The following is a 22,036-nucleotide window of genomic DNA, read 5'->3' as shown; positions in this document are numbered from 1 at the left end:
AACTCTCGGATATGATGACGGTGTAAAAGGCTGTAACTATGGCAACACAAACCTGTCATCCAAGAGAAGCACCCCCACCATATGCATTCTCAGTGTATCAGCATTTTCAAAACCACAGAAATGGGATGGAGGAAGGAAATCCAGAAAGAGGACCGAAAGAAATCAGCTTGTTTTTCTAATTACCTCAATATATTTCTGCCCATGAATCCACAGCCCCACACTGCTCCCACCTGGGCCGTGCCACGGAAGTGTTTGTGACTGCGAATGATTAAGATGTGTGTCACAACAAGTCCAGTCTCAAATTAGGCACAATAACTCAGTAAAGTAAAGTCAGTAAAGGCCCAACATAACCAATTCCTGCTGCTCTACCAATCTCCTCCTCAAGAGGGTGCAGAATCTGTTCTTCCCCTCTTCCATGGAGAGCTGCCAAGTGCATACCAAACTGTTACCCAATCCTGTGTGTCACATAAGTGCGTGTGCGTGTGTGTGCGTGTGTGTGCGTGTGTGTGCGTGTGTGTTTGGGGGGGGGGGTCAGACTTGATAGATAGTGTGTTGCAGCACTTTTTCAAGGATAAGGAGTTCTTATTTGAATACAGATAAGACAGCAGCCTTGCCTGATAATTCATGGTGAAATGTCTCTTGTCTTCATGTTGCTCCACAGAGGAAACACGAGCTGTAACGTTATACAATCGTGAGTGTTGCCAACGTGCAGTTATAGGGTTTTGTTTGTGCAATTATAACGGAATAAGGCATTAGCACTGGGTGATATCTGAGAATAATTGCCTATACTCAAACTGCTTGCAGACTTTGTTAGCACACTGCAGGGGCTTTGGATTAGTCACACACACACACACAAACACACACACAAACACACACACGCACGCACACACGCACGCACGCACACACGCACACACAACCCAGATGGGAGACAGATGTTTAATAGACGAGGTCAAGGAGTCCATTCAGTAATTGTCTGCTCCACCATTTCTCAGTATTCTCGGCGTTGTTCAGATCGCCACATCCACATAAATCCAGGAAATTTCCTCTAGAATGGAAACCATGTCATGTTCTCAAAGACCCTATCTCTGTTTCTTTTCTGTCTTTCTCTCAGAAACATGTGTGGACACGGACGGACACACACACACACACACACACACACACACACACACACACACACACACACACACACACACACACTATATTCAACAGATTTCCATTCTCCTCTTCTTCACATAAGGTACCTGATAGTAGCCATCCAAAATATCACTTCACTTTGTTTTTCTCTCATTGCGTCTTCCTTTCTTCTCCTTCTTTCTGGATGTTTCTAAAACATTCAGAAGAAGTGCTGATGATGAGGAGAAGCCGCGGATAGATGATGAAACAGAGGGAGCTTCTAATCTCATTATCCCTACCTAAACTAATCCACCAGGAACAACACCTCAGAGTCATACATACCCTTGACACATGTTGTATGATACGTCCAGATATATATTTATATATTTATATTTATGAATGATAATATCAGGTGAGCTGTGCCAATAAACAAAAAGATGTCAGATATGCAGGATACGCTGCTGCTGGGATCAGAGGGAATCAAGAAAACAATCCTGCATGGAGGGACCGGAGACATTCCTAAATTCATCACAGGGGCAAAGGTACTGTAGCCTTCAGTACTTTATCTACACTTTACACCACAACTATGGACCAAATATATCTGTACTTAATATATCTGCAGTCACCCGGTACAGACAAGGTTGTGTGGGCCCATAACTGCTTCACTGCAACACAAGTATCTAATCTAATCAAACCATATTCCCGATAAATAGCAATGTATGACCCTACTTCAAAATCACTCACAAATTTACTTTCAATATTCCGAATCTAATTTGAGGTACAAACGACATTCGACATATGCACTTAATTATCATACCGTGCAACAGATCATATGACCGTGTAGAGACAAAGCAGAACAGTTTTATCCGGACCATGGTAAAACAGTTGCAAGGCATCAAAAATTACAGAATGTCCAAACAGAGGCTCTATTTTACAAAAACACCCTGTGACTTTTCTCTCGTCTTGGTTTTAAAAACTGATTTTTCAAACAAAGAATAAGACCTTTTCACATTCAGCTCAAGAGCTGCGTGTGGGTCTCTCCCTTGATATGCGCAATAAGAGAGACTGTTATTGGCCCGTGGAACAGCACGGCCGCAATATATTCGTAAAGGTCCGAAGGGGGTTGTTTTTCAATGGCTTCATTACCTGTGATTTATGGATTTGTAATCATCTTGTCTTGTGCCAATTTCAAGCAGTTCAAGCAGGATGAGTGAGGGGGGGCACGTTTATGTTTTTATAATTCCCACTGGCAGTCAGAGGTTGATAGAGGATATATATCACCTAAAGTGTCTTTAATGAGCGCAGTATTTTCAGGGCTTTACCATAAACTCTGAATCAGCTGTGTGTTGTGTTTCACCTCAAGAACATTGTTATTCAATGTGTGTGTCGAATGATTTCTGAAGAAGGAAAGTGTCCATATCTTTTTGTTATTTACTTTTTGGACACAATGTATGAAGCCATTCTTCAGTTTGAAAATTTGCCTCAGATACTTTTTGTCTAGACTGATGTTCTGTTGGCTTGTGTGTGCCCCTGTTATAACCAATCATGTTATCTGTGCCAGCCAGTGAGTTTTGACTTGTGCCATCTCTTCCTCTCACCACTTAGTTCTCTGCTATTTCTGATTTCTGCATTTCAGGTCCCAATGACTGCGTCAGTTCTCTTTCTGACTGTTATATCACCTAAGTAGCCGTGTTTCCCTGAGGAGCCACGATCCCTTTTTAAGTCTTTTGCAATTATGAGTCATTTTTTTTCTCCCCCATTTTGTTCAGATTGCATACTTAATATGGTTCCTTCTCCCTCCAGGTGACGTTCCATTTTCGCACCCAGCTGTGTGATGATGAACGTACAGTAATAGATGACAGCAGAGTGGTGGGGACACCCATGGAGATCGTGATCGGGAACATGTTTAAACTGGACATTTGGGAGAGCCTGCTGGCCTCCATGAGGATCGATGAGGTGGCTGAGTTCTGGTGTGACATCATTGTGAGTGCGTGTGTGTGTGGGGGGGGGGGGTTATGTGTCACATTGTTTTCTTAAACGACTTTGACGTTTGTTTTGAAAGCACTATTATAGATTGTAGTGTGTTGGAACAAATCTATTCTGAGAAGTGTGATTAGATATCATACTGCAGATGTGGAAGTCAGAGTTTCTGCTTTCAATAAATTCAGAAGTTTCATGTGCTCACATTATGAATTTGAAGGCAAAACATGAAGCACAGGCATGTATTGCACTGGCCTTGAATACGTGTTTTGTTGTTTTTTTCATGGAAATCCACAGAATAAATATGAGTAATGTTTTGTCTTAATGGATAGAAAGCTCACACTGATGCGGCTGTTACCATACCTCCTCTGGATACGTGTTGACATATGTGTATCTAATGAAATCAATAATTTGTTATGTCTCGTGGTGCGTGTGTGTGTGTGTGTGTGTGGCACACTGTCAGAGACAGATGGATTGAAGCATACTGTCATTAATCTGCAGCTGCCTCACTTTCCCCTAATCGGCTCTGATTCCTGCTGAATCAGCACTGCCGACTCCCCCTCCACTCCGATTAGATTTGATTGGGCTTAGTGCGTTTATTCACTCCTCTGAACAACATGGCTGCTCCACACACATGCTCCACTGGATACGCTCTGCAGCGTCACTCCGGTCCAGTGGAGGGCAAACTCAGCATGTGGGACTGAGGAAACAGACTGTTGATATAATGTGAAACGACTCAAAGAGAAATTTCAATTACTATTAATCTGTCATCAATTTAATGTAAAATGAATCAGATTTCTCGTGGATGCTATGTGTAAGTAAAGGAATATGGTTATTGCGTCACTTTTCAGCAGCTCAATGCAATGAAAATGAAGTCTACATTCTTGTTTTCACATAAGGAAGATTAAAAGTACCAGAATCAAAAACGAATGTAATATTTCTTGTTATTTTTGACATTTTATAATGATATAAAAAGATAATACGAACAGATTGATTTTCAAAATAAAATCAAAAAAGTGAAAAGGTGAATTCAACCACTGAACAAGGAACTTTTTGACAAAGTTTTAAATACAAAAGTCAGATCAGTGTTTAAATGTTCATATCTTTTCCACTTTCCTTGTGGATTTGTGAAGTTTTCCTGTGGTATGCTGTATGTAAAGTAGGAAACGTGTTGAGTTAACATGATGGAAGCGTTGGTCTTTGAAGGGAGCAGTGACACATTCAGGGGAAACTGTGAAATCTGTGGAAAATTCAAAAGTTCATAGGGAGAGACAGACACCACAGAGATCTTCCCCCATTTACACATTGATAAGCTGTCAGACTTCAATAACCTTGAGCATCCCATCTAGACCATTTATTATTATCCAGATCATGATCATTCACCAATTTTGGTTTTCAACCTTGACCCGTGTTTACCTCCTTCTCCAGCACACTGGCGTTTATCCCCTCGTGTCCAAGAGCATGCGACGCATTTCAGAAGGCAAGGACCCGGTCGACTGGCACATCCACACGTGCGGTATGGCCAACATGTTCGCCTACCACAGCCTCGGCTACGACGACCTGGACGAGCTGATGAAGGAACCGAAACCGCTCTACTTTGTCCTCGAGCTGCTCAGGGTGAGAGAGAACAGAGGCAACCACACAGGTTTGAGCGAGGAGGTAACGCTTAATCTATAAGGCCAACTATACGCCGTCTATTGTGCAGGTGCAGCAGCCCAGTGAGTACAACAGGGAGTCGTGGGCCCTGAGCGATGCGGAGCGGCTGAAGGCGGTCCCCGTGCTGCACGGCCAGGGGAACAAGCTCTACAAACAAGGAGACTACCAAGAGGCCACGCAGAAGTACAAGGAGGCCATCATCTGCATCAAAAATGTTCAGACTAAGGTGGCTAAATCTAATGGGCTGCTTAAAATGGAACATCACTTTTCCTCTATAAAAAACTATTTGGGCCACATTTGTATTGATCTTTCCCCCTTCAGGAGAAAGCATGGGAGGCCCCCTGGTTGAAGATGGAGAAGATGGGCAACACCTTAACCCTCAACTACTGCCAATGTTTACTACGCATGGAAGAGTACTACGAGGTCATCGAGCACACCAGCGACATCATCAATCAGCACCCAGGTTTGGAACTGCCGGACTTGAACTGTGAGATTATTCAACGATGGAGTTGCACTGACGTATTTAAAGCAGATTTGTGTGTGTGTGTGTGTGTGCGCGTGTTTGTGAGGTACATTATTACAGTACAGCTCGTTGATTTGTGAGTCTGGAAGACTGTCAATGCTGCGTTCGCATTACAACAGCCTCACAGTTTATACGGCCATTAGCAAGCCGTGTATGTTTTAATACAATGTCCGTGTATGTACGTTTTTATGGTAGCTGTAAATTTACTGCATGTCGCCATGTGTCTATAAAAGTCAGACCGTGTGAAGGATCTGGTGCCTCTACTTCAACACCGACATGCACAGCCAATACATCTTCATGCTCATACTGTAGACGCACATTTGAATTGAAAAAAGGTTGTTAAAGCTTTTCATTCGTTTCTGTAAGAACACGTCATGTAATGCAGATGTCCCTCACATGAATTTGCTGCTGTCAAGCACGTTCCTATTTGTCCCCCAGGTGCAGTCAAGGCCTTCTTTCTGCGAGGGAAGGCCCACGTGGAGGTGTGGAACGAGGCCGAGGCCCGGCAGGACTTCAGCAGGGTGCTGGACCTGGACCCTGGCATGAAGAAAGCTGTCAAGAAGGAACTGGCTGTGCTGAACATGCGCATGGAAGAGAAGAACCAAGAGGACAGGGACAAGTACAAGGGCATGTTTTGACCAGGAAAGCCTGCGGGCGATGAGGCTGGATAATCAGTGAAGCAAGAGTGAAGTAGTCAGATTACAAATCTCCATTAACAATTTTAAATATTCAACAATAAAACTCACTTGTTTAATCCAGCACAATTTGTTGACTGGCTCAAACAAATGGTATGTAAAACAAATTAATGAATGAGCTAGTTGATGGATTTTCTTTGAGGCAGAACCCGGCTGTTCCCATCTATTCTCTAGTCTTCATTCTCACTAAACTGGCTTCAGTTACACTTTTACAGTCCGGAGAGGCGGCAACAGTCTTTGTAACCAACTAACCGCAAATAACTGTTTCCTAAAATGTCGAACTATTCCTTTAATTGTTGCACGAATAAATGAACTCCTCCAACCATTCATCTGTCCATATCCTGTCAATAATGATGCCTGCCACTGATACATTGTTGGAACAACTTTGTTGTTTAAATCTGTCAAAGACCCGAAATGGTGGCTATGTTCTTTCTATAGATAATTATTTATCAGTACTTCAAAAAACATCAAATTAAAAACCAACTCACGTCTGTGGGTCCTGTGAGCACGCTGCCCTGCCACAAGGTGGGGCTGTGGCCTCAGTTTCAACCCGAACCCCAGTTGGTGAAAGGAAATATCCTGCCAGCCAAAGCTGCGTTCACATCTTCAGGAGCAGCCTGGAGGCTTGTAAAGAGAAATGAGCAGGCTCGTAACCGCTCGTCTCCCTGATAGATGGCCCGGAAGAGAAGGGGAGTGTGCTGCAAAGGAGTTATGACAAAATCCTCCTCTGAAAACCAGATTCAAACAAGCAATGCACCGGACGACTCAATACATAGCATTAGAATATCTCCTCGGCTCAGGTTCATTGAAGGAATCACTGTCTGCACTAGTTCTGTTCCCTCGTCTCCATCAAAGGTCACAGAGCAGTGGAGCAATCACTGTGGGGAATGATGCTGATGCACCAGTCCAACGACGAGGGGAATCAAAAGGAGGAGATCAAAAATCGTGACATTCAAGCATTCGGCCTATTACAACCTTTACTCTGGTGCAGCTCTTTCTGCAGAGTCTTGTCTGGTCGGAGGAAAGTGAACCAGGACACTGCACAACGTCGGACCTTCATCAGGGAGAATATGTGCAGTTCATTACATTTTCAGAAACGTAACAAAATCTTTTTTTTATGAAGATATAGAGTTGATTGATGATGTTGTAGAAACCTTGTCCCGGACTAACAACACGGTGCTACTGTAAATTCTGCATAGCAGCACAATCTGCCGCGGGCTCTCCTCCATCAACTCCTGGTGCTGATGTTGAGAGGAGGGGAAGAAAGGGATTGGTGGTGGTGGTGGTGGTGGTGAAGGGGGGGGGGGGGGGGGGGGGGGGGCAGCGTGAGACGCATCAAGTCAGGCGGAGAGAGACGGAAGTGTGACAGCTGTAGATTCAAAAAATAAAATTTAAATGTCAGATTTTGGAAGGAAGGAAATGAAGCGACATGTCCTATAAGTATTTGGTGAGGAGCGTTTGAACGTTTATGGAGTTTGGGTTTAATATGAACATGCCACGATAATAAAGGCATTTTCATAGTTCAAAAGGAGAGTACCTTGGAGTTTTCTTTTTTTAATCTTTATTTAAAAAAGTTTGTTTTTACTGTTAAACAGATTGTTTTTTTTATATAAATACCTCATATCTTTTAAATTTGATACATTTTTCTTTCATTTTTTCTTTGTTTGTGTTTTTTTTCAATTTGGCAAATGCTTCTGCTCAGAGAAACTATTTTACTTGCACTGGGGGTTATCATGGTGTTCAGCATCTGGTCCGTGGACAGAAGTAAACAGTATGTGCACAAGTCACTGCCTTTATGATATGTTACAATACTTTTTTAACACAGAATATATTATGGTTTTACACACTGTACTGTATCTATTTGTATTATTGTGTACACATAATAATAACACAGAGCAATTCATAAAAAGGATTTATGAAAATAAATCTTTAAGCACACTGAGGTACCTTGACCGAGCTATGGAGCCCTGGCTGCAAATGCCTGCATGCACTATTCAGACTTAAATAAGAACAACAGTAGGCAAATTATAATTTCATTAAATACCAATAAAATGTGTCAAATATATTATTTATATGACGGCACCTGAGTGAGAACTAAATTGCCCCTGCAGGCTATGCCAGGAGTGTATGAATGATGCATAATAGGAAATATAGAAGCGCTGTATTTGACTTGTACAGTATGGTGCATTGGGCAGTCGATAAAACTAGAAAGGTCCTATATAAATACACTCTATTATGTATGCAAATTATTTTACATTGACTATTTTCGAGAGCAACTTGTCGGCAAATTGAAGCTTTTATTTTGTACTCGCTGACCGGATGTGTCGTGTTCACATCTGGTGGCTTGACCGGTCCCGAGTCGAGTACGGTCGCTGGGCTGCTGCAGCCTGGAGACAGAGGAGGAGAGGAGAGAGACAGAGAGAGGGATGTTTATCTGACAGTCGGCTGGGAGACAACCTTCACCCTGCTCCTTATACGATTGCTTCTTCTTTTCTTTTCTTTGTTTGTGGAGAAAAAAAAAAGAGAAGGAAAGTAAAACGTTTCGGCCACCTTCCCCCAGAACAGACAAACTCTCCCAGGAGCGCGTGTTGCGCCTGGAGCCCGGCGGGGCCACAGGACTTCCTCTGGCCGACGGGGATGCAACACGGAGCGGGGGAGGTTTTCTGATCTGACCCCCTGACTTTTCCGTTTTTGAGAAATGAGTCAAACGACGACCGGCAGAGACGGCGGAGGGAAGTGATTGGCGGGGGGAGAGGATGACACCTACAGGAGCCGCGCTGCTCACATCCCCTCTCTGATCTCACTCTTCCCTCGCAGGGTTCATCCATCCACCCAGAGCTGTCAGACGTCTCATCCCGGAGGATCTCATTCCATCCCGATCCGCCTCTCGGGTCACTCGAGCGAAGTTGATCACGTCTTGAGAAAGTTTGCGGAACTTAGAGCCTATTATGGGATGCGGGTGTCCCCCGACTTGTGATCAATTTTAAAACAGATTGGCACCTTTTTCTCTCTCTATTATTATTTTTTTTTCTCCCCCCCCCCCCCCCCCCCCCCCCCCCCCCCCCCCCGTTGTCTGATACCATTTGCCACCAGTGAGAGGTGATGGCCATCAACACGGACACCGACTTCCTGAAGTCCGGCCTGGGCGGGGCCGGAGGAGGCGCGCCGCCGCCGGACCCGCACGAGACGGAGCAGCTGCTGGCGGCCACCAGCGGCATGAGGGCGTCCACCTCCTTCACGGTCGACGTGGGCAGCGACAAGGGCCCCGAGGCCGACCTGAACGGCCACGGCGTCGCCGTCCGGTCGGGCTCCGTCGGCCACCTGAGCGCCGCCGCCCCGCTGTCCCCGTCCAAGGTCAGCCTGAGCCGCTCGTCCGCCGCGCAGGAGAGCCCGCAGCCCAGGGACTACCTCATCCCGGTCATCTTCTCCTGCTTCTGCCCCGTGTGGCCCGTCAGCATCGTGGCACTGGTGTACTCCATCATGGTGAGCAACGTTGCCCCCGTGGCCTATTCGAAACGGCACCGTACTGTACTTTACTTACTGTACTGTACTTTACTTACATACTGTACTTTACTGTACTGCACCGCACTGTACTGTACTCTACTGTACCGTACTGCACTTTATTGTACTGTACTGCACTTTACTTACTGTACTTTACTTACCGTACTGCACTTTACTGTACCGTACTGCACCGTACCGTACTTTACTGTACCGTATTGTACCATACTGTACTGTACCGTACTGTACTGGCGCACTGTACTGCACTCCACTGTACTGTACTACACTGTACCGTACTGTACTGAACCGCACTGTACTGTACTCTATTGTACCGTATTGTACCGCACTGTACCATACTGTACTGCACCGTACTGTATTGTACTGTACATACTGTATTGTACTGTACGATACTGTACTGTACTGTACACACGGCCGTATGTTGGGGAGCAGAAACTCTGCTGTAACTGCGAATAGGTTTTTGTCCACGTGATGATGATGAGCAGCATCGTCTCAGCCCCCCCTGAACTAAATCCCCCTCTGAATCTAGTAGGGGAATCAGAATGAGTCCAAAATTGTCTGTGCTTTGTAGGTTTGTAATTTCAAAATTCATAAATCATGGATATTTGTGAGCATTATCTTTGATAAGCATTAAAAAAAACAACAACTTCAAAATCTGAAAATACGTTGGATATCAACACAATGTTGGTAAAGTGGAATGACAAATAAGGCAAGAAGACGCCTGACAAGTTCTGTACATCATTTTTTTGATATTTCAGGAAAAGTGGATTTTGTTCTCAAAGCAATATGAGCCTGTGACGTGATTGTCATCAGACTAAAGGTAATATTAATCCGGAATATATCAAATATACATGTATCAGTCAATTGCTTCTCCATTTAGAGCATCGTGTTTCTGTCCCTTGCAAGTTAATAGAGCACAGAGTTCTAGGATTGTATCCTCAAATTATTGAACTTGCCAGGACAACAACCCACAATTCAAGGGTATTTTAGGTGATATTCAGTTTAAGAAACTGGGGCCAGCAAATATTCAGTTCTGGTGTCGGATAAATGATGCTCAACGGTTCAGGAATTTTCAAAGCAGTTTCTTTATTTGACTCAACAGTTGGAGACTCTCAGAAATGCGACTTGCCCTTCATTGTATTAACTTAAATTGACACCCGTGTCTGCAACTGCAGCCTCTGAGGCCAGTTAAATATTTTGATGGTTATGAAACCTGTTTCTAAGCAATTCCACCAAAACATCCCAAAATACGTCCAAACGTTGCTTATTTCACGGAAGAAAATTGATGAATGTATGTGATGAATATCAAGGTGGATTTTTTTTTTAAATCCTCATCTGGTCTATAACATTATATCCAATGCAACTAATGAGGAGTGTTCACATCAGCCCAGAGTGGTCCATGTTGAGGGTGGGTGCTCTCTGGTGCCAAAACTGAAAACTGACACTGTCCCCTTGTCACTCTCTGCAGTGGTGAGAGGTCTGCAGTAAAGATGGTGGCCTGGCTGGTTTCAGGTTTATGTTTTTGACAATTCTTCACATTAAGCAGAGCTGAGTATTTTCAGGATTTTGAAATGAAAAAGAAAACGTGCAGCTTTGATTTAGTATGCAACTCATTTTGCATTTCATTTTGGCACAATCATGAAATGGATAAAAAGGTGCCAGTGCAAGTTGACAAAATAAAACATCCCGTATGAAGCTCCTATAAAAGCCGTAGAAGGCAAGTGATATCACATCCCGTTAGCACTTTACTTGCCCTTTATGTCAGTGTGTCCCTCCTCCCTCTGAGTTTGAAAGTCCTCCATCTTGTTAAACTTGATCAAGGTTTGACGGGATGAGATCTGCAAACACAAATGGCTCACATGTTCTGAAAAAATCTCAGGGCTGGTTCCACAGACACACATTTTCGGAGAATCGTTTTCTCCTGGCACTGGGATGCTATTGTAGAAGAGCAGGTAAAGCATTTTATTACGTTTTAAAACATTTTCTATTGTTGCTTCAGGCACATTTCATTATAAGCTTGAAGGTGAAAACAAACAAAATCATATAATGTATTGTCTTGGACCCTTTTCCGCACTTATCTGCAAAGCATTTTGTCTGAAATTAGTTGAAATGGCCACGAACACACAAGAACTGACAGTGTTTATGGCCTGTAAACAACAGGAGTGATGAATGAAATATAGCAAATAAATACTTTGGAGATCCTGCACTTTTTTTTTTAGTTTGAGCAAATGTACGTATTTGAAAAATTGGTAAATTCTATATATTTGTTACTGGTTTATTCAAGGGAATTAGTTGAGTATCAGTAAACTGATTTTTAAATTGCTTGATTTCTGTCACAAAATATTAGGAACAACTCATGACGTGCCACCATCCCTGCAGCTGGTTGAGTGTAAGTGGCTCACGGAGGCCAAGTTAAACCTACAGAAAGAGTCACAAAATCCTGTTTGTTTTCATCGTGAGATATCTGTAGTTCATACGAAGTTTGGAAATTGGAGAGCATCAAAAGCAAAAGAAAACATACAAACAAAGCTGGTGGAGAAGTCTTACCCTTCTAAATATTATTTGATCTTTATCGTTTTCCTCCACTTTTCCCGAATAAACCTCTCCCTCATTTGAGCACAAAACACAATGAAGGCTGAGCACAAGCACACTTAGGTTGAAAAATGACTTTTTTCCATTTGGCAACAACAGTGGATATCAAAGCAAAATCAAACATTGTGTTTTACAATGCAATTATATGTATGGCCAGGAAACAATCGCAAGGCAATCAATCAGCTGCTGTGGATGATTAAGGCTTCTGGCGGACCCTTCGTTATCAGACAGTATTCTCTCAGGAGTCTTTAAGTGCCGTCAGTACGAACTCCGTTGTGTCAGGAATTTACTGTGACCTCCCCACTGGCTGACGGCGGCTTAGTCACTATTGACAGAGCCATTTGTGTTTTTCAGCGCACGTTACCTCTCGCGCTGTTACGGCAACACTCAGACCTACAGAGAAACGAGGCAAAGGCGATGCAGTAAACCCATTAGTGCTGTAATATCACTCCTGTGGGCGCCGAACACCAAAGGGAATATGAGGCAGAGTCCACAAGACTTCACTGCGTACTTCACTCAGCCATCATCATGAACCCACTGACATTCACAAGTCAGCCACTTGCTAATGGCACAGAGACCGCGTGCGTGCGTGTGTGTGTGTGTGTGTGTGTGTGTGTGTGTGTGTGTGTGTGTGTGTGTGTGAGAGAGAGAGAGAGAAATAAAAAGCTACAGATAGAGAGAGAGAAAGACAGAAAGAGAGGCTTTGACAGAGGGCAGAAGAAAGAAGAGTGAAAGAGGGAGAAACTGGAGCTGGCCGCTAACTCAATAGAAGGCGAGAGAAGTCAATTTAGTTTCTTCTGCAGAGGGCAGATTGCAGCAGTTAGGCAGCTCTGTGGCTGCGCTCAACATCCTCTCCCTTTCCTGGGGGTATAGAAATGGGATAGGGGCCTCTAAAGGAAGAACATCTTTCGCTACAAGGGCAGATGAGTGTGAGAGAGACAGAAAATGGCCATAAAGTAGTTCCAATCACTGGATTAGAAAAGAAATTGAATCAGATACCGAAGTGATGTCAGATGAGTGCAAGTGAGTCAGAGGAGGGAAAACAGAGGTTTACACTCGCTGTGAACGAATGAATCAAAAGTAAAGTGGTTGATACTGCACGACGCAGCCCCGCAGTGCAAGATCGCAGCTGAGCGCTAAGGATCTCAATGCGGATGTGAAATGGATACCACTGGAAAGAATCAGAAAAAAGAAGAATGTGCTGCGGTCAGAGGAAACAGTGCAGACTCCAGGAGACTGTAAACGGGAAAAGAAAAAATATATATATGTTTTTATATATATCAACATTATATCAAATGCCACAGTCATATTATTGTACGTCATCTGTGGATACATCGTTGATGAGTGTGTAAAGCTACCATCAACATCAATTGAACCGCGTTCAGGTCTAATTTCACTGTGTGAAAGTTTTGATATTCATGTACTAATATAGAGAGATAGATAGATAGATAGATAGATAGAAAGATAGATAGATAGATACTTTATTCATCCCAAGCTAGGAAATTCCAGTTATACACTGTATTATGTACTGGGTATTCATTAAAAATCTACTAACATAACCTCAGTTTTATTTATCTAAGTATGTCAACTTCAATATGCACTTTATACTGACAATGGATCAAATGGCTGTGTGGTTTGAAAAGATCAATTTGCTTTGGTTTTTCTGGCCCTTGACTCCACTCTCGTCTTCCCAGCAGCAGCAGGCAGCTAACGTGAGCAAAAAGATAAATCCACCATACACAAGCTGCCCAGCACCAAACAGCCGACAGACAAAGTCAGCAACTAGCTGGAGAAGCGAGCAGCATTTAGAAGCTCAAGAGCCAGATATTTTGTTTGTGATAAACCGATAAGGAATGTGAATATTGGAACTGATCAGATACACACACAGGACTTCAAAGAAATGCCAATAAAGTTAACACATTCATCATTCCAATTTGAGGTGATGATCATTTTGGGTTTAAAAGTCAATTAATAATAATGCTGCATTAAATTTTAAGATTCACATGAACAACATCCGTTTTTTTTATTTTGCTAATTATTGTATGCCCACAGTACAAAATCATTTCACAATGCAAGAATATACAGAATTTTTAGTAACTTCAGTTATAACAGTGACAACCAATGTACCTGTATTGTATGATGAAAATATGTATCGATCATGCATAGCCTCTGTTGCGGTCTCATTCAGCCTTGCGAAAGCGTCAGCATCTTTCTGCACCAGCACATGGTGCGCTGCTAACAACACTAGGCTACTGCCAAAAGTCACATCCATCATCATCCATCATCATCCACCGCTGCCGCCGCTTCCAGCAGCAGGACCACCTAGAACCCGACTTCCAGCTGGCTGCGCCGCAGATCTCTGACTGATGCTCTGGTGGGGAATGCCTGCCGCTGGCAAACGCAGAATATGTGCAGTCAATTATGGGGATTGGAGAGGCAGAGGTAATAGGTTTTTTACTGCCCTCACCAGCCTATCCCAGTAATGGGAAGGCCCAAACTGCAGGAGCGTTATTGCACGCTCGGCAGATTTGCCTGTGAAATATGGACTCGCAATGCTGCACTGGATGACTGTGTGACTGTGTGAGTGTGTGAGTGTGTGTGTAGGTAAATTACTTATTATAGCAATCTTATATTGCAGACATTGTGGAAGAGCTTCATATTGCTGTTGCCAATTATATGACGCCTATCACAGTCTTCCAGCCAGAAAACCAGACACCTGCTCGTATTAAAACAGAAGAGAAAAATGATTTACCATTTGGAATGTTAAACTAGAGCAACTTATTATATTATTATTCAAAGGTTAAAACTGAATATATGGGAAGCTCACAATGTCACGTTGTGGATAGAATTGATGATCATGATGTCACCAAAAGTCATCTGGTATTTTGGGATACAGCGTCACAACATGAAAGTATTTTTCTATCCAATATTTTTTTAATTATGCTCATAACTGAACCACGCTAACATGCTAAACTATGATAGAAAACACGTGGAAAACATCAAAATTAGCATGTTAGCCTTGTCATCGCGCTCTTGTTAGCGTGCTGATGTTAGCTTTCAGCTCAAAGCACCGCTGTGCCTGCAGCCTCGGAGCTGCTAGCTAGACGGACTGATTCATAATTTTAATTGTTTTATCACATTTGAGCAAATCTAGTTTCACATCACATACTTGACAAGGAAATGCCAGTGCATATACTCTTGTGTGCTCATCCTTTTCAACGTTCTGATGGATCTGGACTTCAGTGCTTCCTTTCCTGTTCCTGTATCTGATACGTATTTGGTGACAAATTTGTCTTGCCCCATTCAGAAGAGGCAGCCAGCACGTTGTAGATGTTCAGATTAATGATAATGTCATTTGGTTTGGACAAACAATTTACTAATCGCAGCACTGATCCTGTGTACAGTGTTTTGTGCTGTGGACTATACTGTCTGTGGAGATTCTCATTCACCCAGGTCATAGTTATCCACAAGGGTGTTGAATCACTCATCAGCTGAGTGCAAAATGGAACATACCATTATGGCTTCATGTTTTTGTTATTCTAACACTTAGCCTATTGGAACTGTGTTTCCAGTTCGCAAACTAACCGAGATATAAATACAATTAAGATTTATGAGCTGCACCAGCAGCTAAAATGCATTTTATAGCTCCAAGAATAAGAGCGGTGCCATCATGGGTCTGACAGATTTGATCATCTGAGCACATTGAGTGGTTTGCAATTTTAACAGCGACTGAAGTGTAACAAGACTGAGTCCAAAAGCGACCCCTCGAAGGTGAGATGTGCATTACACCCAAACAGACTGAAGTGGTTTAAACAAACAGACTATAGGAAACAAACCAAGTGTTCTCTCTTGTAGGGCTGAAGCTACACAATACTTCTTTTTAATTGAGGTTTACAATTAACAAGTATCAAACTTAGGATTACACTTTTAAGAGGGCCAAGAAAAATGAAAAGGATGAGGAACAAAAAAAGAGGAATAATAAAGCATTTTCATTTGATCAAAACAGCCAGTCTCACAGACGTACAGTAACTACACACTGGCTGGTTGTGTACGCTCCCTCTACCAGGCTGCTGCTGGCTCTCCATTATTAATGACGAGAGAGAAAGGGAGCACTTACTGACTTACTAGCCTCCACCTTCCTCTGCTGGAAGGTAGGGAGAGAGAGAGTAGAGTGTGTGTGTGTGTGTGTGTGTGTGTGTGTGTGTGTGTGTGTGTGTGTGTGTGTGTGTGTGTGTGTGTGTGTGTGTGTGTGTGTGTGTGTGTGTGTAGGTAGGTAGGTAGGTAGGTAGCACAATGAACACTGGACAAGACACTTTGCGGCTAGAATTTCCCATTCAGAAAACAAATATGACCAAGCTCACTCTCTCTGTGAATCAATATAGACATTCATAACACACACATCCATAACACACGCACCGTCAAAACACACAAACACACGCACAGTCTTGCAGCCACCGAGACAAACCTCATGATTGATGAGAAATATCTTTTATTATTCTTTTATTAGTAAAAAAAAATTCTTCTTTCTATGTTTTTTATTCATTTTCTCTCGGCAGGCTAAGTAGCCAGTGTTTTCTGAAAGGTGCTTCCATTGATTAAAGTGCTGATGTTGCTTTTCTCTGTGATGTGAGGCAAGATCAATAACGGCTCCAATGGGACTGTGTTTGTACCATAGCTTCACATTGCACTCCTGGAAGTGAAGGGCTGAGGTCTGTCCCCATGTGAGAGAAATAAACCTCTAATCTTACTGTCAAGAGCCCAGATTGACACGAGCACTTGTCGTTTAAGTCACATTGACATTATACCAGAGCCTACTTGAAACTAAAGATTTTTAAACTATAAGGGATTTTTAACTTTACAATGTGTGCATGACTTTTAATGTAAAATATAAATAAAAATAAGACTCACCTCAACTTTTTTGGTTGCCTGCAACAACCTCTGGACTGATTTCAATGTGAAGGTCAGTTTTTCTAGAAAAAAATCGAAAGGATATAGAGATTATGCATGCTCCTTCGTTTCATGTCCTAATGCCTCTATTCCAGTCCCCTATAGCATCAGCAGTGCAGAACACGAGTGAACATGATTCAAAGTTGAGTCAGCACCACAGACAGCTCCTAAAACATTCATCAGGCTTAAAAGTCAAAGATGTTGCCATCACGAGCGTTGGGCCGTCGCCGTCTTGCATGGGAAGAGTACATTTTGAACACAAGCTCTGTTACGCGTGACTTCCCTTTCTATTTTTGCTATAGCTCTCGGTTTAACACAGTATATCTGACACTTTTCTAATGCTGCTTTCTTTTTGAGTCTGACCACGTGGCAGTCTCAGTTCATCAGTCCAAGTAAAGACTGAAATTATTGACGTCTTTTATTTTTTTTTATCTTACGGGACTCGGCCGTACCCAGTAGACAAGTCAACATTACTGTACATCCGTGTCCTTCAACTTTTAAAATAACTCGACTGTGATTGAAAACCACATGATAAATATTTTACCTGTAAATATGTTTATTTCTTTTCTGAGTACTTCTTTTACATTTTCACCCCGTCATAGAAATATAATGGCTGTCCCTGTTGCTTATTTCTGGTATTGATAAACCGAGGCTCACTGATGACTTGCACATCACACTAAGGACATGTGATCTTTGAACGCCACAGCTGTCAACATAAACAACTATTGAGCAGAGATGGTGATAACTAAAATTAAAGGATATCTGATTTACATCTTAACTGCTATAATAAGATAATTACAGCTTTATAAATAAGGATCAAGTGAATTAGAGAAAACTTAGTTGTGACTGTTGGGTTCATCCTTTTGACTGATGAATGTCAAAACAGCTGTTGAACTGAAGCTCACTTTTAGAGCACTCTGACTCATTTCTCCACATGCAGCTGAATTCAATTTTCTTCAACTGCCCACGACGATAACAATATTGTCATTGACTTCAGGGACATGAAAGTTAAGTCCCTGTATCCACGCTCTCCTTATTATGGTAGGAGGAATGAAATGAGTGCATTTGAGGTGGCCATGAACATTGCGCTGTTTTTTTTTTTTTATTGCTCTGCTTTTCCAGTGACCCTTAGCCCTCAGGAAAATGAACACCCCTTAATTTAAATGGGTTACCAGAAAATGACATTGTGTATCTAATGATATGCAGCATTTCTCATACAGTATCTGCCTTGCTTAAGATGAAAAATGAAATGTTTTACTCGGTAATACCTGGTGCTTTTGTGTGCCTCTAGTCCAGAAACAGTCTCCAGGCGGGTGATGTGGACGGGGCCCGGAGGCTGGGACGCCTGGCTCGTCTGCTCAGCATCGTCTCCTTCGTCCTGGGTGTGGTCATCATCGTAGTCTACCTCTCAGTTGGAGGTAAAGGGATAGAGCATGAAACATTTTCAAGATACAGTGTTATCAACGATGTTTAGGAGTACCTGACGAATGTCAAATTCTTACATACAGTATGTTGGTAAGGCCTCGGTGACATTTAGCATATTTCGCATGAAATTCATTTTATTTTAGTTGAACTTATCAATATGAATATGCAAAAAATCCCTTGAAAATTATGCAAGGTGTGTGTGTCTATGTGGTCGCTAACAGACGAGTGTACAACAACAAAGAATCCCGACTGCACTTGTTTATTTCTATGTCCAAACTCAGCATATTTTCAAGCCGTGTGTGTGTGTGTGTGTGTGTGTGTGTGTGTGTGCGCAGATTGATTTAGCACTGCAACAACTGTAGCGGGCTGACTGTGCAGCAAGCGGCTTTACCTCATAGCTCCAAGCCTCGACACCAGAGCTTCACCAGTCAAAATATTAACTTAACAGTGAATTGACTTGTCTGGCTTGACTTTCAATGACCATGCCATCACTCTGCTTTTCTCTGCTTTACAGTGAGATACTGACATGGAGGACCTGAGGGGAATGAAAAAATAGAACCCGTGAAAACCAGACCATGGATGCAACATGAAAAAAAAAAGTCAATTTCCAAAAAAATACTATTCCTTACTTGACGCTATATTGTAATTACATCATGACCACCCTCAGAAAACACAAGCAATTCACGAGAGTAGGTATTGCAGTAAGAAAACCAATGAATAAAAAAAAGGAAGAAGAAATTCCAAGATGCATGCATTAGAATCCAGTAACATGTGCTTGACGAAAATAACCAAAAACCTGATGTGAAATTCTTCAGGTTAAAACCGAGGGGGTGAAAAACCAAAATCGATATGTGGTTAGGAGAAGTGTTTCCTTTTGGAATAATGGACTTCTTAAGATGTAGAAGATGATCTACATCTGAGGAGAGACAGTGAATGATGGACTTTTTCTATGTCTGGGGCTCCTTTGAGAAACATGGACTTGGAGTTTGGACAGCTGGAGTTTGGACAGCTGCATATAATCCTGATATATTCCTTACTGAACCACTTGCATTCAAAGCATATACAGCTACAAATATATTTGAAATATGGATATATGAACATATATATATATATACAGATGTATGTTTTATAAAAATGTTCGTATGCCAAGCGGTGCTGGTTTGTTAAGACTGTCACATTGGCTGCTTTGCCAGCACTTGGATTATCAGTGGAAACTCAAGGGTTTGTTTAAAGGGGACCGGAAACACATTCGTTTTTTTAATTTATTATAATTTTTTGAACTAAAAGAAAAAAATTAGACCAACTGCATGCCTGAATGTAGATAACCAATCTCCTGCCTTTGTTCTTGACAGTTGTCTCTTTTATTGTTAAGGGGTATGAGAGGCTAACAGATTTGCACATGGAAGAGTGATTTGTGTACATTATGGGTCCAGCCACTGTAGAATGTGTGAGGAGAGCTCCTTACTATGTCTCCAACATTTCTTGAACCTTGCCTTGCTCTGGCGGAGACAGAGACGCATGCCAAACCTCCCACCATCCTTCATTTCCTTCTCTTCCGCTCCCACCCTCTTAACTCTTCACCATCAATCCTGACTAAGTGGCTTTCGTCCTTCAGTTTAGTCTCTGTTCCTTCATCTTCCTCTCCCCTCAAACTTACATTGCACCTTTTACAACCCTCCGACACACATTGCTCCCCATTTTCCATTTCTACATGGTTGTACATTGACTGTTAAACACCAATGTTTCACTGAATGTTATTGTATTGGTATGGAACTTATTTATATGGGAAAATATATATATGCAATATATACGCATGCTACTGGCCAAACCGGCTCACACATGTATTTTTTTGTAAAAGAGCAGGCCTGTGAGTTTGACTGAGTAACACAAAAGCATTTAAAGAACATTTCTATAAAAATCCAAGCACGACAGATCGCCTGTATTCGTCACTTTATCAGAGAGAAGTCACTGTGGACACACAGGACTGTTGTATCGACTCATTACAGGCTCATGCTACAAGCCCAGGTAACGTCACTGTAACATCACGTAGCATCAGTTAAAGCCACAGATTTACTAAGGGCATTATTTGTGTATTTTCTCCTTTTTAATTGTGCAATCTAATTCAGAAACCATTTGTTCCTTTCCAAGTCCCTTTAAAGTGTGTCAAGTTCCAGTTGTTTCTTTGTTTAAGGGCTTGTACAAGAGCAACAAGAGAATCACCAGCTAATTATGGCCCATGGAGGAAATGGCATTTGTCAGACTATGCAGCTCAAGTGATCCTAAACTCAACATTATCAATGTAAGGCTGAACAACTGCAAAAGGTCACATAGTAACACCACAACGTACGATGTTTTGTGCAAAATGGGTTCATATCAATTCCATTCCAATTCATTGTTGTACATTCAAATTACATTCTTTATCCAAACATCTGAAAGCAGCAAAATCCAAAGATCCCTCGTGTTTACGACCAAACTCTTGAAAGAGAGATAAAAAATGGCAACCTGTCATTTCTGTAGACCAAGTGCGTCCATCTGTGAAACTGGTGGTCAGGAGTCAACTGTCTTTCCTATAAGCATTGCTCTTGTCTGTAAAACAATTCAAAACGTTATTTCATTTCCATGAATTGTGATTCTTTTGCAGTATATGGTCTGTGCCAGTTTTCATCTCTGTAGTGTACATTTTGCATGTCTGGAATAAACGTTACCATGCATGGTCCAAGTGTTGACTCTTGACAATATGGTTTATGGGAGTTGCGCGTTGACGGTCAGAAGTGAGTTCAGAAGAGTCTACACACGTTAAGTCTTCACACAAACATTTCTAAGAATCTGACAAATACATTTTTTACCCTTTGGAAATCCAGGGGATCACCAGTAATTACATGTCATCCTAAAAGAAACATTAATGTCATGATTGAGATATTTCTAGATGAAGATTTGGGAATCAACAGTTCGTGGCCTTCACCCGACTGTGATTCATGTTTGCCAAATTTCATACATCCATGTCATAGTTGTTGAGATATATCAGTCTGGACCAAAATGGTAGACTGACCAGACAGACTGCCAAAGCCTTGTGTGGGTAGGAAGGGACGTCTGGTAGTGAGTCCACTTTTTCAACAGCTGTAAAAATAAATAAACATTAAAAAATTAAAAACACAAAAAGCATGTAATAAAGAGCTATTTCTTTCGCTTACCTCACATAAAGAGAGAGAAGGTGGACACAATGACAACTGTACGATGTGACAGAATAAAATACATTAGTGACTGTAATATTTATATGTAGGATTCCGTTTTTATTGAGACTTAATCGAGGGTACTGATTTAACTCTAAAGCTGCAGTCTGAAGTACTGTTGCACTATACAGCTGTTGCATTTATTATTATATAAACCTTCTACACACAGCAGGTCCTGCTACGCAATCCGTCCTCAAGAGCACACACACCATCCATCATGGCCGCATGCCCGCCACAACGGGTGAAGAAATAGATCAAATAAAATGAAGAATTCATGGCAGATTTTCCACTTTTACCACCTGCTCCACCCACACTCTGCAGTTCTGACAACACAACATGCCTGTGTGAGGGGAACCGCA

The 22,036-nt window shown here is 42.1% G+C and overlaps 2 protein-coding genes and 2 long non-coding RNA genes across 5 annotated transcripts; 2 read left to right on the top strand and 2 right to left on the bottom strand.

Moving 5' to 3' along the window:
• Positions 1-1,382: 1,382 nt before the first annotated feature.
• aipl1 (aryl hydrocarbon receptor interacting protein-like 1) lies at positions 1,383-6,466 on the top strand. The gene is made up of 6 exons (XM_035622123.2): positions 1,383-1,655; positions 2,917-3,096; positions 4,522-4,710; positions 4,799-4,975; positions 5,071-5,212; positions 5,711-6,466. Exons 1-6 carry the CDS (start codon positions 1,551-1,553, stop codon positions 5,908-5,910), a joined length of 993 nt encoding a protein of 330 aa, XP_035478016.1. The 5' UTR covers positions 1,383-1,550; the 3' UTR covers positions 5,911-6,466.
• On the bottom strand, positions 4,578-6,576 carry LOC118298923. Its single transcript, XR_004789719.2, has 3 exons — positions 6,456-6,576; positions 5,669-5,809; positions 4,578-4,701 (listed from the first exon to the last, which is right to left on the bottom strand). It is a non-coding gene; the product is annotated as an uncharacterized LOC118298923 (long non-coding RNA).
• Positions 6,577-8,347: 1,771 nt separating this feature from the next.
• On the top strand, positions 8,348-21,166 carry trarg1a (trafficking regulator of GLUT4 (SLC2A4) 1a). 2 transcript variants are annotated; one of them, XR_007031726.1, is made up of 4 exons: positions 8,348-9,450; positions 18,314-18,440; positions 18,962-19,089; positions 19,123-21,166. XR_007031726.1 is itself a non-coding variant. In XM_035622113.2 (3 exons), exons 1-3 carry the CDS (start codon positions 9,070-9,072, stop codon positions 18,970-18,972), a joined length of 519 nt encoding a protein of 172 aa, XP_035478006.1. In that variant the 5' UTR covers positions 8,348-9,069; the 3' UTR covers positions 18,973-21,166. The 2 variants fall into 2 exon arrangements, 1 of the variants encoding a protein (XP_035478006.1); XM_035622113.2 differs by having other exon boundaries at positions 18,962-21,166.
• LOC118298912 lies at positions 10,414-18,968 on the bottom strand. Its single transcript, XR_004789710.2, has 3 exons — positions 18,291-18,968; positions 16,984-17,045; positions 10,414-11,321 (listed from the first exon to the last, which is right to left on the bottom strand). It is a non-coding gene; the product is annotated as an uncharacterized LOC118298912 (long non-coding RNA).
• Positions 21,167-22,036: the final 870 nt, after the last annotated feature.

The sequence above is a fragment of the Scophthalmus maximus genome, chromosome 11 (genome assembly GCF_022379125.1).
Source record: "Scophthalmus maximus strain ysfricsl-2021 chromosome 11, ASM2237912v1, whole genome shotgun sequence".
Classification (NCBI taxonomy): Eukaryota; Metazoa; Chordata; class Actinopteri; order Pleuronectiformes; family Scophthalmidae; genus Scophthalmus; species Scophthalmus maximus.
Note: the sequence above shows the minus strand (reverse complement) of the source record. Positions and strands in the feature narration are given on the sequence as shown.